The sequence below is a fragment of the Balaenoptera borealis genome, assembly GCF_965194805.1.
Source record: "Balaenoptera borealis genome assembly, chromosome: 14".
In the NCBI taxonomy this organism is placed as follows: domain Eukaryota; kingdom Metazoa; phylum Chordata; class Mammalia; order Artiodactyla; family Balaenopteridae; genus Balaenoptera; species Balaenoptera borealis.
In genome coordinates this window covers 45,203,513-45,220,712 of record NC_138875.1, presented here as the reverse complement: position 1 = coordinate 45,220,712, position 17,200 = coordinate 45,203,513, and the positions used below count along the sequence as shown (strand labels likewise).

The window sequence follows — 17,200 nt, the reverse complement described above, 5'->3', positions numbered from 1 at the left end:
CCACATAAACAAAAGATCTTTGGAATTTCCAATAATATTTAAGACTGTAAAGGGGTCCTGAGACCAGAAAATTCGCAGACTACTTCTCTAATCCATGGGAGAGGGAGAGGAAATGAATCGATATGAGTTTTAGGAATCAAAGAAAAACGTGACAAACACATACTACTATATTTTAAGATTAAGGATTATAAACGTAGGAAGTAGGCCAGAATAAATGCTTGGTGGAGGAGGTAATAGTTTAATAACAAAATGAACAATTACTAAACTGGGGTAGTTGCAGTAGAAATGGACAGAATGTGAATGTTAAGATCACTTTGGAGTCAATATCAAATGCTTTGGAAAGTAATTTGATCTGCAAGAGGAGACATCAAATACAATTTTGAGAACATGAATCCAAGGTGACAATAGAAAAAATTTGTAAAGGAAAAGAATGTACTAATGGCATTTTAACTAGAGAACATGGGAAGGAGAGCATGTTTAGAAGGAAAGAAGAATTCAATTCTAGATGTACTGAATCTTAGGTACCTGTGAAATGTTCAAATAAGGATTTCTAGCAGTCAACTGAAAATGTTAAACCAGAGATCAGAGACAGATAAACTTTCATTTAATCTATGTAAGGGGAAAGAGTGTAGATGAGATTGTTGATGAAGAAATGACACAGATGGGGAAAAGAAGCATTGTTATCTGTAGATAAGAAAATTCCACAAATTCCCGAAAGTTTTACTTTTCATATATGACATTTCCTGTGTTTTACAACTATAAATATGTTTATATTAGGAAATTTGATTTTAGAAAACATACAATTCAGGAGAGAATTGAATTAGCGGTTCAAAATCACAGCACTGCAAGGTCAGTGACCTCCACCAACCTACCTAAAATAATTTTTGTTAAATTAGATTCACAACATGCTTTTCAAAAGCACATCTGCAGGTGGCATACAGAGATATGCAGGTGCGGCTAAGCAGCCATGTGGTAATCAGGCTTTATCTGTTAATATTTATGTTACCTCTCTGTCTAGCCGAGATGATGATGTGGTGATCACACCTGTAGTTGGATGCATAGAAAAGAGGGTGGGTGACGCTGGAAACTGCTCGATGATGGAGTACCTTAGGCGCGTGTGCAGAGTGTCAGCCTCGTCTTTGTCAGTTGCACAAACCTGTCCCACGGTAGTGCCTACATATAGAAAAATCCTCTTTAATTTCCAAAACTTTTACAGTTTCAACTTGCCCTTTATTTGACTCCTCTCCATCCACCACAACAAAGTTTTGGACCACGTAATTAATAATAGTAATAGCTTTTATACATTTTCAGACTTCTCTATAAAATAGCACTTTAAACTTTTAAATATCCCAGCGTTCCAACATTTTGGAATTTGGTGACCATATTTGTATCTACTGTATTTATTGTATAAATTTATAAATGTTGATAATATCCCTCCATGGCCTTTGTATTTCTAGACTAAAGAATTCCAATGATTCTTTAACCTTTTTCTATTTGTAAGCCTACACTTAACATTGATCATATGGGTCAGTTTGCTCTGAAAATTCTTGGTTTAGTTAGATCTTTCTAAGGGAAGACTCAAAATCTGCATTCCGACTCCTAGCTGAAATGGTCAATTTTCAAAAGATTCAGAAAATATATTATTCTCCATGACCTTTATGATAATGCCCAGAATACTGTCTATCATTTAATCACTATAGAACATCAGCCAGATCTCTTCAAGGCCAAGACATCCGTTGCTCAAAGACTTATTCTTTTTTAGAAAAGAATATTCTAAAAATATTCTTATAATATTTAGAAAATATGGTCTCTTAAAAGTATTTATTTTACTTCACACAGGACGGCAAAGTAACATTGAGTCACTCCTATTTTTCAGGCACTGTGCTTCGCCTTCAAGGTATATTGTGCTTCATTTAACCTTCAAAACAACCTTGTATATTAATATCCCATTTTACAGATGAGGAAACCAAGGCTTGTCAAGATTAGGAAACTTGCCCAGGGTTATGTCAGACAGCTAGCAAAAGGCAGAGTAAAATGCCACCTACAGCTGCCTGTCTGGCAAGCCCCTTGTTCTTGGCAGCAGGATGTGCCACCTCCCAGTGGTCAGAGTGAAACTCAGCTAATGAATTGAAACATTAAGTTGCCCTATAATGCCAAGGCAGGTACTCACCAACTCTGCAATTTTCAGGAACATTAAAAACGTAAGATGTCTCTGTAAAAATTGGGAAGTTATCATTCTCATCCTCGATTCTGATTAGTAGGGTCAGTGGATATTCTGGAGTATATCCATCCTGAGTTGTTGCAAAGGCAACTAGCTGTGAAGAGAGTAAAATTGAAAAAAAAAAAAAAAAGCAAAAATAAAATACGGTTCAAACTTGCTTTTGCTTTGGCTTTCATTTGGAGACTGTTCAGCATCACAGTGTGGATTTCACCATTTGTTACTGTTTTTGGATGTGAACATAACCTTAATGCCAGAAGTGATGGTTAATTTCATGGTGCACTATAGCATTTTATGTTTCAATTTATCTAATATAATAACATAGCTAAATTTGGTTTCCTCACCATTGCTGTATTGTTGTTCATGAGTGTAATGGTTTTTATTATTATTTTCCCGAAAGAGTCTTGAGAACTATTTTGTTTTGTTTGAAAGTTTCAGGTGCATGAATTTTAAATGCAATTTTCTGGATCTTTTATAACTTTGAATTCTTAGGATTCCAAATTCCCCAGGTGCAGTTAACTGAGATATTATTTTATTTTCTAATTAGAATTTTAGGCATATTGATGATTGTATTTAGATAACTGTCTTCATAAGAATTTTTTAATTTAAAAAGGGGGAGTCAGAAATGGACCAAATGAGTGGCTATAAATTGGGTCTAGAATGCGATTTATTCTTTTGATTTTGTAATATGAATTTCAATTCCAATTTTTCTCATAACAGCTATCATAGAAAGAACAGACCATCACAGGTACTTAGAAGGTCATGTTGTAGTAATTCTAAAACTAAGTAATTATATCATCCAAAATAGATATAAAATAATTAAAACTAAGTTAAGCAAAATGACCAGCTCCTGTTGGAAAATCAACACAACATTAGGTTAAATTCTTATATATTAACGCTCATCCCACCACAGGAGGTTGCCCAGATGATGAAAAGACCTAGTTATCCTAGTTAGGCACCATCCACACTTCTTACTTGCTCACCACAAGTTAACTTTCTCTCATTGCAAAGGTACCAAGGCTTAACTTCTGAACTTGACTTTCCTCCTATGGTATCACTCTCAGGACCATAACGAGGTTCACAGATCTTTTCTGCCAAATAAATAACTACTGTTCAAAGTGGTACTCTTTTTTTCTTTTGAAAAGAAAAATAGTAAACTGTAATTCCCAGAACAATCTAATAGAATCGAAGGCTATTTATTCTATAAAATTCTTTTTGCTGCCAGTCAGGTCTGTACTATCAGATATACCCAGAGCACGGATGCCAAAATCAGAAAACAGTCAAGAGTAAATGAACTGAGGAAGAGAGACAAAATAGCCAAGTTTAATTTTACTAATACAATATGTAAACTTTAGACTTTACCTCAAAAGATGGATACTTTTCACGATCTACAGGACGAGTACAAAACAGGTTTCCAGTATCTCTCTCTACATAAAATAAATTTAGAGGTTCTTTGTCAACTCCAGGCCCACTTATGGAATAGTAAATAGTGTAGTTTTGTGCTGTATCAGACTGAATCTAGAAAGTAAACATCATATACATAAAAGTCAAATTTGTATTTCAGCAAAACTTTCATTTATACACTTATGCAATCACACTGACATTTTACAATAAGTAATTGCCCTCTTTAATTTATTATTATGTCTGAATAAACAGCAGCAATAGAATAAGGAAGCCTAATAATTGTGAAATTCAAGAGCAAGGCATGAGGAAAATAAAGTAATAGCATCTTAGCTTTCCAGAATAACTAAGAAATACTTTAAAGGCTACATGTAACTACATGGATCAAGCATTTTGGACTTTCCCTGTCTTAGATAACAAAGTATTCTGAGCATGAGAAGTTATCCTTTTGTCAATGTTTTACACCTGAAGTTTTATTATACATAACATAATATTTGAGACACTGGGTTTAAAGTATACTGTCGGCAGGGCAAACATTTGGAAAATGGTTTCTTTAATTAGTTTTTGTTATTTCTCAGCGTCTTCTCTATTATAGGGGCTAAATGGGAGGATGAAAATGAGTGAGAATGGAAATGATGTAATATCCTGGCAAGTGTGCTACTTTGGTATTTGATTCAAAAAGAAAATTTTTTCCAAACTGTTTTCATCCTCTTAGTAGGATCTTGACTATCTATCAGGATGACTAACAATTATTTTCTAACAATTTCTTTCTCAACTTTAAAATGCTCTTTTCTCAGCTGCATTGAATTTGTTGGTGGGATATAAACAAGGATTCTCTCTCACCATTTCAAGAACTGGGGGAAAAGAAACCTAAGAGCTAGACTGAATGGTAGTGACCACTGATAAGGGAGGAAGGCAAGAAGATTTGCTAGGGTTTCCACTAAAAATGAAACAGGGAAGAGAAAATGTGGATCCAGTGTGATTTAAGCAGTGGACTTGGGAAGAAACCATGGAAAGTGCACGTGTCTTTCCCCTTCTTGGCATCTGACCTGTTATCAACAATTTCATCCTTTGTTATGGAAGATGTTTTGGGGTTTTCTAGACTATGCCCAGGCTCTGAGATACCCTTGATGATATGAAAATTCATTAAGGAAGCATGTGTCTGAGAGTGCTATATGGGTTTTCCTGTTTTATAAATGGCTTTTGCATGACTAAAACTGCAAAAAAAAAGTATACGTAGGTATAGAGAGATGCATTTATACCATATATTGAAACATATGATAGACATACTCACTCATGTATTCATACACACATACTTTTTAAATAACTGCATACTCATTGTCTAAATTTTTTACAAAGATGGAAACCACAGACTCTCACAGTGGAAGGAAAGTAAATTATACCTGTTGAAGAAAAAGTGGGAAAGGACCCAAGGAATTCTCAGGCACTGAACAAGGAATAGGAGCCCATCTTCTCTTCGCACGTATTAGAACTTTTTCTTGAGAACGCCTTTTCCTTAGTACCTCAATTTAGAAGACAAAAAAATAATAATAATAAATAAAGCCAACGACTACTTTATTTTCAAACTTTAAAACTCTGATACATCTTTCTCCTCTCACGAGGATTAGCTGCGGAGGCGTAAGACCATGGTAGTGCTTGAAAACTGAACGAAATGTCAATACTAGAAAAAAAAATAACCAAGAAATCCCTGCCCTAACTGTTATCTCAGCAATCCTCTTGAGAAAATAACTTGGTGGGAACATGGAAGAGAGAGAGATGAAATTGGAAGCCTAGAAGCAAAACTGGAAAAAAAAAAACTGTACTGTTGCCACATTGCCATGCAAAAACATGGGAGGAGAAATATGCAAAGAATGTAAATAGACAGGTGCCCTTCTAAATTTAGCATAAGCATCTTCCACTCACCGGCAACTAGGAAGAGCCAGGGGACCAACAGAGAGATCTGTGTCAGAAGGAGGAGAGAAACATGGTGACAACTCTCAAACAGCTGTCGTGAGTAATGGCCAGTGGTCGAATGAAGTCATTTTGATCTTGGATGTCACAAAGTCATAAGTGTGAGTGAAGTCCAAAGCTTAACCTAAGATAGTCCTCCATTTTCTAAGACTAAAAATTATGCTAAGATACATGAGACCTATTTCTGGATGCCTCATGTATCTCTCAGAGTAATCAACCATGTCATTGACCCTATACCGCTGCCCAGAGTAGGACACCATCCTAAGTCATTAACATGCCATATGAGTTCTTGAATAATTAAAAGCTACAAAGTCCAAGTTATATACAAATATCTGAAGCAATAATGTTTCTTGTTTTGGAAACCTATTCCACAGTGAAGATCAAGAAATGCTTCTCTGTGTCTAATCTCAAGTTCTCATGCTGTCCCATATCCCAATTTCTCCTTTTATGTCCCAAATAAAAAGAAATTATAATCTGTGATAACCTATGTTGAACAACGCTTTTCCATTTCAACACTGTTAACTTGAGTCATGGCTTTTATTCTTCTTCAAGCTAAATTATCCCATATCTTTTCTGATTCACATCTTCCCTGGTCATGTTAGTTACACCTGAAGAAAACAGTTCATCATACTTCATTTTTATACTTTGGTATACCTTTGTTTGTTGCTCTAAAAGGACAAGTATTTCCTTCTCTTCTTGGGTCTCTGTGTTGGAAAGTAATAGGGTAAAAGATCTCTTCGTTGAGGACAAAAGAATGGCATTTGTTGTATAGACTGAACCATCTTCTAAAATTTGGAAATCAGGATCACTTGAATGAATTAGATTTGCAGATTTAAAGCACTCCTTCAGGTTAACTGTAGAAAATGTACAGAGCAATCATTTGTTACGTAAAACAAAGCAATATATAGCTTTAACAGTAAGCTATGTATTTGAGGTGGGGCAGTCAAAACTTTAATTACACTGACACTTGTAAGTTTTGCATTTTTAAAAGGACATATGAAACTATACGGTTAATTAAGTTGTGCTTAACTAAACGTATCCATCACTTCTGATACCTACTTCACAGCCTTTTAAAGAAGAGACATTTGTTCTGAAATAAAAGCATGTGAACTCTACAGTTTGAATATTAAACTCACACCAGAAAAGTTTTTCTTTATTAACTGAAACTAGCCACAGAGCAATACATGAGAACACTTAAAATAAGTTAAACAGAATCTAGAGATTAAAACTGGCAGTTATTACATTAAATTATGACTGAACTCTTTGCATCTGTTGTTAAATAGTCATCGTATTCTGTATCTTCATTGATCTGATCTTTTGGTATACATTTGAGTTATATGAAAAAAATAATTGATACAAAAAAATATGTGGAAGTAAATGTCGTAAGATGCCAAAATATTTTAGGATGAAATCCAAAAACAACACCTTTAAATTCAAGAAATAGTTTCAATACTATTTCTCAATTTCATAGACATGTGTTATAACAAATACCATATCCTTCATCTAATGTAAATATTAGTAATTACTTCATTACTCAAACTAAACAATTTTAACTACTTTATATAATCATGTTTTTCAATAAAGTACAATATTCCGTTCATTGGATTGACACCATATATATTAAAAAAAAAGTATTGGAATGTACTGTATTAGTTTTAACTATTAGTTCCAATACAGTTATCCTCTTAAAGATTACACTAATTTTACAAGATCATACCAAATTAGGATTTATTACATACTTTGGCAGTTTCTTACCTCTACCAATAAATTTTCCAGCATCTAGTTTGGAGGGAACATGTAGTGTCACTGTTTTGCAGGCATCACAGGCAAATGTTAAGATCTAAAAAAATCAGTATTATACATTAAAAAGAGCCTTTTCATGTGTACACAGTTTATACAGATTTGTATAATTATAAATCTGTTTATATAATTAGCAAAATAAAATAAAAAGCATACACTGGATTAAGAATTCAGAAAAAAACTGCATAGAAGAATAAAAACAACAGACTAAGAGCCATGGCTCCCTCCCTCACAAAACATGTAAACTCAGAGAATTGCTTATCCTCTTGGGCTTTGTTTCCTAGTCTGTAAAATGAAGTTAATAATAACTTCACTAACTTAGTGGATATATTGAGAAACCAATGACACCCTTTTGTGGGAAAGCACTGGAAACTATTAGGAAGGCAGCACAGGTATGTAAAAGGAAAGAGAAACAAAAACAAATTTAATGATCCAGCAAGTTGTTTCAATTAACTGTCAACTGTCTATGAGTTTTGGTACCAAATCAAAAATATCCTAAAGAAAATTCCGATGCTTTTAAAGAGAAGCACTGACTCATTGCCATGGAGTGACTTAAAAAGTATTTACATATGACCCCACGCATATAAGCACACGACTTTGAAATATGAACTTATTTTGAAGTTCTCAATAATGAGAATTAAGGTCAGTGTTAAAAATATTTCACTTAAAAAATTTAAATGATTTACTGATTTATGCTGAACCAATTCCAATACAATATATATTTGATCACACTGAAAATAAATTCTGTTCTCTCTGAAACTTTATAATGGATGCTTCTGAAAGTTTCACAGTTTTTTGCAAAGGTTTTTGACCAAAAGCAAAACAGCTAACCAGCATTTACACTGTTATTTCAACTTTTACTTTTTTTGGCTGCACCGCGCGGCCTGCAGGATCTTAGTTCCCCCACCAGGGATCGAACCCGTACTCCCTGCCGTGGAAGCTCGGAGTCTTAACCGCTGGACCGCCAGGGAAGTCCCTACACTGTTATTTAAAAGTCTATAAACATAAATTAAAATCATCAAAATTTGGATGAAAATTTTTATTTCCAAAATGCACTAAAGACCCTTTAAGTATCTAATTTAAATTATGTATGAAGGACCAAGCATGGCAGAGATTACATTTCATTTGGAACTCAGAGATGGACGTAACAAAGAGACTGTACTTGAATTAGAAATAAAAAGATGAAAAGAATTGTCACTGGTTGCATAGCCCAGAGAGAATAGGAGTAGAATCAGACATGTGAAGAGTCCAGCTCAAGGTGACAGAAGGCATACACCCACTGATTCATTCAATCAACATTTCTTGGTTTCTGCCTAGGTGCCAGGAAGTGTTCAAAGGCTACTACAGTGAACAAAGAGAACTCGACCTCACAGAAATTATTTTACACTAAGAGACAAAAAGTAAATACACAAATGCACAATGGTCACACAATGCCAAGAGTAAGTGTTACAAGAAAAATAAAACAGGAAGAGAGGGTGATAAAGACCAGAAACTTGAAACCAGGATGCAAACCAGTTCACTAACTGGGGAAGAGTCTTCCAGGTGGAGCGAAAAGCCGGGCCAAAGGCCCTGGGAAGGGACTTCACCTGGTGTGTTGAAGGAACAAAAAGAAGGCCGTAGCAGTAAACACAGTGAGGGAAGAGTGACAGGAGATGATAGTGAAGAGACAATCATAGGCATATCATGTAGGGTCTAAAAGGCCACAGTAAGGAGTGCAAATTTTATTCTGAGGGCAAAGAGAAGCACAGTAGGTTTAGACACTGTGGAATGGCAATCACGTGGTGAGCATTTACACAGACTCATTCCGGTGGCCATGTGAGAACAGACTACGGGGAAGACAGAGTGGAAGCAAGGAGACCCATCGGGAGGAATCTATCTGAGAGGAGAGGTGGTGACTTGGACTAAGGTAAAAAACGATGGAAAAGGTGAGAAGTGGCCGAATTAAGACAATATTTCAGATAACAGTATCCTGGACATCCAGTCATTCATGCATTCAACAAATACTTACTGAATGTTCTAATATGTACCAGACACAGAGCAGTAAAAAGGATTCTCATGAAACATTCAATTCAAGGATAAGACTTATTTGTAATTTCAATAATGGAGGAAAAGCTATGACAGGGAAGTACAGGACGCTTTGGGAGAGCACTAGGAACCAGCCTCCTCTAAGAGCCAGGTGAAGAGGGGCAACAAGTTAGCCATGTCACAGGGAGGCAGAGCTTGTATGCTGCAAACATAGGAACTGCATATGCAAAGGCCCAGAGATGACAGACTTGAAAATGTAATTTGCGATGGTTGATGCATATAGCACAAGAGAGACAGGAGTTTAAAATGGATTCACAGAAGTAGGTGTGGGACAGGTCCTGAACAGCCTTAACAAAGTACACACATAGATCATTTTTCCTAAAGATAATAAGAAACCAAAGATTTGTTTTAAGCAGATAAATTACATAAGCAGCTTTCTATTTGAATAAGGTTAACTCTGACCAGTGTGACGAATGAATTAGGGGAACAATTTTCATTTCCAATAATGGGACCTAGGGTGTTCAGTCCAACCCCCAGGCCAAAACTAAAAATGATGGATACATGTTTTTAAACCATCCTAAAACATCTAGCTAGGCAAAAACTGAGGATAAAGCTGGAACACAGTAGTCACCAGAAACAACTTCTAATCTGAAAAGATTAGATTCTGGCTTTTTGGCCTCAAGAGAGGGGAGTGAAATCAAAGCACAGATCTGCCTAAGATCTAAGAGAAGATCTGCCCACATTAATCTGGATCCCCAAACGCAAAACCTTCACTGTAAGAGTGAGCTAGAAGTAAACTGGTCCTCACACGGATTTGTGATACACATTCACATCACTCATTTGTTCTAGGAAACTCAAGCCGCTAATTAGTTTAAAGAAGCCCTGGCATGTGATCAGCACCATAGGTGCTGAAAACCATGTGACCAAATTCAATAGCCATTCTTAAATTTTTTTAAAAAGTGCCCCCAATAGGAATTGATAAGTGCTACTTCAATATAATTTTATTTTATATTATAATGACATCATCAATGGAAAAGCACTAGCAGTAGACTCACTAACCTCAGAAACAAGATAGACTTCCTAAGGGTCATCATCTATAGCTAACATTATATTAAAGTATATTAGGCAAGAGAATGATATTAGATGGCATATGAATTGAAAAGAAAGAGGTTAAAAAAAAACACTATTTGCATTTGATATGACTATTTATCTGGAAAACCCAAGGAAATTAACCACAAAACAATAAGACAATTTCATAAGGGAGCAGAAACAACTATTAAAATACAGAAATCATTAGTCATCATACACATAAACAAAATCTGTTAAACACTATAATGGAAAAGAAGAAATCATTTTCAAAAGTGATAAAAAATTAGAATACCAAAAAGTAAACTTAACAAGAAACATGTAAAGTTTATTTGAGAAAAACCTGAAAATATTTCTGAAGGACACAAAAGCAGACTTGAACAAAAGAAATATATATTATTATTTTGGATAGTAAAAAATCAACAACATAAATATATCAATTTATACTAAGTTAAATTATAAAGTTTATGATCCCAATAAAAATCCCATCAATATTTTTTCTAGAACTAGACAAGCTGATATAAAACGTAATAAGGAAAAATAAACAATTAAAGATAGAAAAATTATGAAAAAGAAAAGCAATGAAAGGATATTAGCTTTAGCAGATACTGAAAGGTCTTATGAAGTCTCAATAATTAAAACAATGCAGTATTTGGTATATGAATAGACGAAAAGAGAGTAGATGCATATAAATTGGAAAGGAAGAAGTAAAACAGTTTCTATTTACATTTGTTACAACTGTATATAGACCATAGGGGTTGTAACTTTTTGTTACACTCACCAGCCATTTATGAGTTTCTATTTCTCCATATTCTTGCCTACAGAGCCTGTTGTCAAACTTTTGGATGTTTGCCAAATGAGAAATGACATTTCAATGCATTTCTTTTTTTTTTTGTAATACCATTTTTAAAAATTATTTATTTATTTGTTTGTTCTTTTAAAGATTTTTTTTTGATATGGACCTTTTTTTTCTTTTTTCCTTTAACATCTTTATTAGAGTATAATTGCTTTAAAACCAATGTAGTTTTAAATTCATCTTTCCTTATTATGAGTAAGGCTGAAATATTTTATGGGACATTTTTATTATTTTATGGTTTTTCAGGTCCATGTTCATGCTGGACTTTTTTTTTTTTTTTTTATAAATTTATTTATTTATCTTTGGCTGTGTTGGGTCTTCATTGCTGCACATGGGCTTTGACTAGTTGCGGTGAGCGGGGGCTACTCTTCGCTGTGGTAAGCGGGCTTCTCATTGTAGTGGCTTCCCTTGTTGCGGAACATGGGCTCTAGGCACCCGGGCTTCAGTAGTTGTGGCACGCGGGCTCTAGAGTGCAGGCTCAGTAGCTGTGGCGCACGGGCTTAGTTGCTCCGCGGCACGTGGGATCTTCCCAGACCAGGGCTCGAACCCGTGTCCCCTGCATTGGCAGGCGGATTCTTAACCACTGTGCCACCAGGGAAGCCCCATGCTGGACTTCTTGATTTAGAAGAGCTTCAACCACAAGATGGAACTGTATAAGGAATGATTTCGATTTAGCAGTGGAGATCCCTGATGACCTTAGAGAGACAGAACCTTCATTAGGTGTTTAGGTAGAGGCAGCGTTCAAGTGGTTACCAAACGTGTGAGGTGAGACAAGATGAGGAAGTTGGGAGAAGCTGATTCACAGAAGCGTGAAGGATTACTTGGGTGCGTGGGGAAGAGGAAATGTAAGGGGTGTCCCCCAAGCCATTTTTTTATTTAGTAACGTTCCTACTCTTCTTTACACGTCTATCACACATGAGGCCCACAACCACAGCAAGCATGTGAGGCTAGCAGGACTTTGCACAGACATGCACATGAGCATCGAAACAGCTTAAGACCCAGCAAGCCTTCCAGCCAGAATGCAGTAGGATGAGGGGGGTAGTAGCCACAGCTACCCCCCACTTCTGGCCTATCCAGCTTTGAAGCTGAGGAAGGCCAAAGAATGAGGAGTATTCAACTTTAGTTTATTCCCTTATATCTGCTTTCTTCTAAAAAGGAACTGAGAACACACAGAAAGTTCTGTGTGTCCGTATATAAGAGCAAAGCTATTTATGGCCTGCGCCTAATCATGCCTTTTCCTTCAGGGGCAATGTTTAAAAAAAAGTGTCAAAAAAAAAAAAGAAAAAGTGTCAACTTTATTAAGAATCTAACCAAGGGCTTCCCTGATGGCGCAGTGGTTGAGAATCTGCCTGCCAATTCAGGGGACGCGGGTTCGAGCCCTGGTCTGGGAGGATCCCACATGCCGCGGAGCAACTCGGCCCGTGAGCCACAATTACTGAGGCTGCGCGTCTGGAGCCTGTGCTCCGCAACAAGAGAGGCCGCGATAGTGAGAGGCCCGCGCACCGCGATCAAGAGTGCCCCCCGCTTGCCACAACTAGAGAAAGCCCTCGCACAGAAACGAAGACCCAACACAGCCATACATACATACATACATACATAAATAAAAAGAATGTAAGCAGACAAGAATATCATTAAAAAAAATTTTTTTTAAATTAAAAAAAAAATTAAAAAAAAAAGAATCTAACCAAAATCCGTTCCTTTTTGTCATCAAGGACATATTTCACGACCGTTATTTACTCCCTTCTTGATTTTTCTCAGCTGTGAACGATTAATTGCTGTGCACCCGGCCCTTTGTATGTTATTAATGTGCCCCGGGAATTTAGTTAAGGGTTTGAAGTCCCTGGAGTTCCATGGGAAAGGCATTCTAATAATAGTAACAACTACAATTTCATTAGTTAAACATTTCAGGATTTCGTTGTAAAATGAGAGCGGTAGAGTAAGGGAAATTACACGGATATTTCCCGCCGCCAGTTGCACCCCTTCCAGAAGGAATCCTCCCGCTGTCTGTTCTCCAGGTTCGTCCCCTTGTCCTTCAGCCCTAACGCCTGCGGCTCAACGTGAAAGGACACTACCCGCTTAGCCCTCTGTACTTGTTCTATGTAAATTTTGTCCTTCCAGGGGACCCAGGAAGCCCAGTCTGTGGAACCTCTGATCCCACACTCTCCCAGGGGCTGCTCCCCCCGCACTGGATTCCTACGCCTTGAGGTCCCCCAAAGAGATTTCAGTCTTTCCTGCCAGGGAGGGGGGGGCTATCCCTTCCGAATAAGGCCACCTCCTTTTTCCCTCCCAGCTTTGGGGTCTTTGCTATTGGGTTCTTTAAAGCGGGAAGGAAACTAGAGTTGGAGGGCTCGGCGGGGATGGGGGAGCGGGGAGACTCTGTATGCCTCCGAGGCGAGAGATCGGGAAAGCCACTTCCCCGAAGTTTAAGGGGAATTAAGTCTCACGTGCTGACAAACAATGGAAACCGTACCAAGGACCACCGAGGGCTGGCCCATCTACTATCTTTAGGCGCAGAGGGTGGAGACCGCCCCCGCCCCAGCTCTTCCCTACCCCCTTCACTCACACACTAAGATCAGTCCCCCAAAAGGCGCCTAGTCCTTTCACCCAGGGACCTGCGATTTCGGTCGCATCCGCCCAGCGGCTCCACTCGTCCGCGGCCGGAGCCCGCCACTGAGGTCGAATGGACTGCCCCGCCCGGGGAGGTGCGCGAGGCGCAGAGGAGCAGCGCGGGGCGGGCGGCGCTCGCCGGCTTGTACCCAGAGGCCACGGTTTGGGATGGGCGTTTGCAGCCGCTCATCTGCCTGCGCTGATCATATCTACCAGAGACACCCTTCTCCTCCCCTGCGGGATCGCGGCGCCCAGCTCGCTCTCCTCCGTCTGCCCGCCCCCCAGCCTACGGCACTTTTTCCAGCCAGCCCCAGGCCCAAGAACCCTCCGCATGGGCCGCCGCCATCACCGACCCCCCGCTCCCAAAGTTTCCCCTCCCTCCCCCATCGGTCCGTGCGCCCACTCGGGACCGGGATCCGGGCAGCCACTCACCGTGAGGGTCAGCAGGAGTTGCCAGCAAAGGGCTCCGCTCGCGGAGCCTGTGAGTCGCGCTGCCGCCATGGGAGGACTCGGAGGCAGGTCGCCGGCCGAGGCAACCGGAAGGCCGGGGTGGGAAGGCGCAGCCGGGCGAAGGGCCGCGTGCCAGGCGCAGGCTGGGCCGGCCGCGCAGGAGTGAGAGGCAGAGACCTTGGCGCGCGGAGGGGGCTGCTTTTCTTCTCGGTTTTTCTGAAGCTCCTGCGTCTCACCCCAGGGGCTTTTCCTCTGACCGAGGGTGGGGTTTCAGGCGCGTCCGAAAGACACCGATTGGTCCCTCCTTGGTATTTTCTTAAGTCTTCATTTCTGGAAGAACGCAACGTGGGAACTCCCTCTCGCCGCCACCCTTTTACTGCGCTAGGTGTTTCTCACCGACGGACGCCACCCACATGCCCCATCTGTCTACCGCCCCGGTATCCGCCTTGAGGATTAACAGCTGGCCCTGCCCAGCAGAAGCCCTGACTGTACAGAGACTCAGTCCCCAAGCGCGTCCTGCCGCAGGAGGGGGCGCGCTCCCGGCCCCGACTCCGCCCCGTGCGCAGCGGCCAGTTTCAGACCCGCAAAGGCCGCCTGGGAGCTGGAGAGGTCGCGTTTTGTGTCACAGCTAACTAAGGCCCGCCTATTAGAGGGTTGACCCCAGGTAGACTGTTTTATACACTCTTTGCTGGAGTTAATTTACTGCAGACATCCAAGTGCAATTCAGACAGAGTTTTCATGTGTGGCACACCTTTGTTGGGGTCTTGTTTGGTTGTTATTGTTTGTCTTTTTTTTTTTTTTTTTTAACAGAAATGTCATGGCCAGTATAGCAATGATACAAGGAAATTACAATAATTAATCAATTAAAATAAGGGAATCCAGGCATCAAGGGTGAGTTACTACGGAAAATACATCTTGTAGACGTTGGTTAAATGTGGGCCTACTGATTTCCTCCAAGACCCTCCTTTGTCACAGTTAAAGCCAACCACTGACCTTCTTGTAACTTACCTCCTAAATTGGACTCCTGGACGTCTGAGATTTCTCTCTTCCCTTCCCACCATAAAACCAGAGTTCGTGGTCAGAGAAGAAAAAGAATAGGATAAAATGTATGTTTTGGTTTGAAGTATACTTAAACTAGGTGAATTATAGGAGTACTTAACCTGGAATATTAAAATATAAAAGAGGTATGCTTGCAGCTCTTCCGAAAGCAATGACAGGGCATTCTGACTCATCCTCCTGCACCTCTTTTCAATTATGGCTTAAACCAGGGAATTCTGACCACAAAGGAGAAACTTGTCTGTTCCATTTCATTTGGTTTGTCTCCCCAGGGATGTGTGGAGAAATCTTGTTTGAAAAGCCAGCCGTGATACATTTCAGCTCTTGAAAACATGTACAATCCTAATACCATTATACACAGAGCCAAAATTATTATAATATTGACCATATACTTAAATTCAAAAGTATTATCAAACAGTATCTGCGTTCCGTGCTATGTATTAGTCAGTCCCATGCTCTATTTTATTACTGAATGACACATAATGAGCTGTCCTGTTGTCTCCATACATATAAAACCTTTGAACTTTTGCTTGTAAAATAAGCCTGGGTCATCAGCATGAGACTATGGTTGACATCCTTCTGTTTCCATAATTTTTTAACCCTCATGTTTTTTCCAACAATGCTTTCATAAACACACCTCATCCTATTAATGCAGATATCATGATCTCTAGCGTGGAGCTTTCCAGAGGAAGAGAAGCAAGCTAGTTTCAGGTTTAAGAAATCTACTCAGGCTGTCGTTATAGCCCTTGACAATAGGACATTTCCAAACTCTTGCCTACCCCTCAACCTTTAATGCCTAAGGGTAGCTCATGTTTTTCCACATTCCAGAAAAGGGGAGAAGAGCAATTTGAAAAGAATTCGCCTTAGATATTTATTTTCATCTTTCACATTACGTAACTGATTGAGGCTACTAAGATGGTGATTTGTTTGTTTCATTGTGATTTTTTTAAACAAAGAAATGAAATATAAACTCTAAACAAGGGGCCCAATTAATTTAATAGATTTAAATTAGACTATATGGCTTCTGAAATAGATTCTTCTATACTACAGTCTTGAAACAACAGGTATAAATTTGAAGAGACAATGAAATGTGGGAAGATGAAATTTTTAAGTATGTCTTTTGGCTGTGAAGCTGATGTTGCTGACTTGAACTGGTTTTCCATTCTGCTATAGTAAAGGGTGCACCGGACCAAAAGTCAGGACCAAGTTCCTTTATGTCTTGGGCCGCTCATGTAACCTTAGCGCTCAGCACTCCTGTTTGTTAAGTAAGATAATTAAAGTAATACTAGATGCTGTCTATGGCACCTTCCACATCTAAAATTAAATACTTAGATTCCTTGTGGCTTATTTTTGAGAAGTTGGCTGGAAATAGGTGTTCCTTTCCAAGTAGAAAGTCAGAACCAGAGTTGTCCTCAAGAAACTGAACAAACAGCAACCCAAGGCACTTGGGGCACATCTCTGCAACCTAGCTTCACAGTTTTCTAATTTCAGACACCGGAAACTGTGGCAACAAAAAAATACCACTTACTGATATGTACACAGGGACAGCTCTCTTTGAGCTGCACGATTCCACTGTTGAAGCCTGGGGAGAAGGGTCCATGTGGACACGTGATCTTTAGGGTGCCTCTATCTTGGCGTGGCCAATGACACAGAATGGAACCTCAAAGCAAAGGAAACAGACCTAAGGGGGAAAAAATGAGGTTGAAGGACATTGTCTAGTTACTTTACAG

General features: G+C 39.1%; 1 protein-coding gene across 4 annotated transcripts in view; it reads right to left on the bottom strand.

Annotated features, from left to right (window-relative positions):
- DSC2 (desmocollin 2) overlaps positions 1 to 15,226 on the bottom strand; it is a 98,931-nt gene extending 83,705 nt beyond the window's left edge. The window contains exons 1-7 of one of the 4 annotated variants that reach the window (XR_014234180.1): positions 14,397 to 15,226; positions 7,346 to 7,430; positions 6,245 to 6,444; positions 5,023 to 5,142; positions 3,581 to 3,736; positions 2,171 to 2,315; positions 1,007 to 1,173 (exon numbers count right to left, since the gene is read on the bottom strand). Coding sequence is in view for 3 of the 4 variants with exons in the window: in XM_082354225.1 (XP_082210351.1) it covers positions 1,007 to 1,173; positions 2,171 to 2,315; positions 3,581 to 3,736; positions 5,023 to 5,142; positions 6,245 to 6,444; positions 7,346 to 7,430; positions 14,397 to 14,465 (942 nt within the window). In the remaining variant the exon portion in view is untranslated. The remainder of the gene's footprint in view (positions 1 to 1,006; positions 1,174 to 2,170; positions 2,316 to 3,580; positions 3,737 to 5,022; positions 5,143 to 6,244; positions 6,445 to 7,345; positions 7,431 to 14,396) is intronic. The other 3 variants (XM_082354225.1, XM_082354226.1, XM_082354224.1) reach the window with 3 other exon arrangements.
- Positions 15,227 to 17,200: the final 1,974 nt, after the last annotated feature.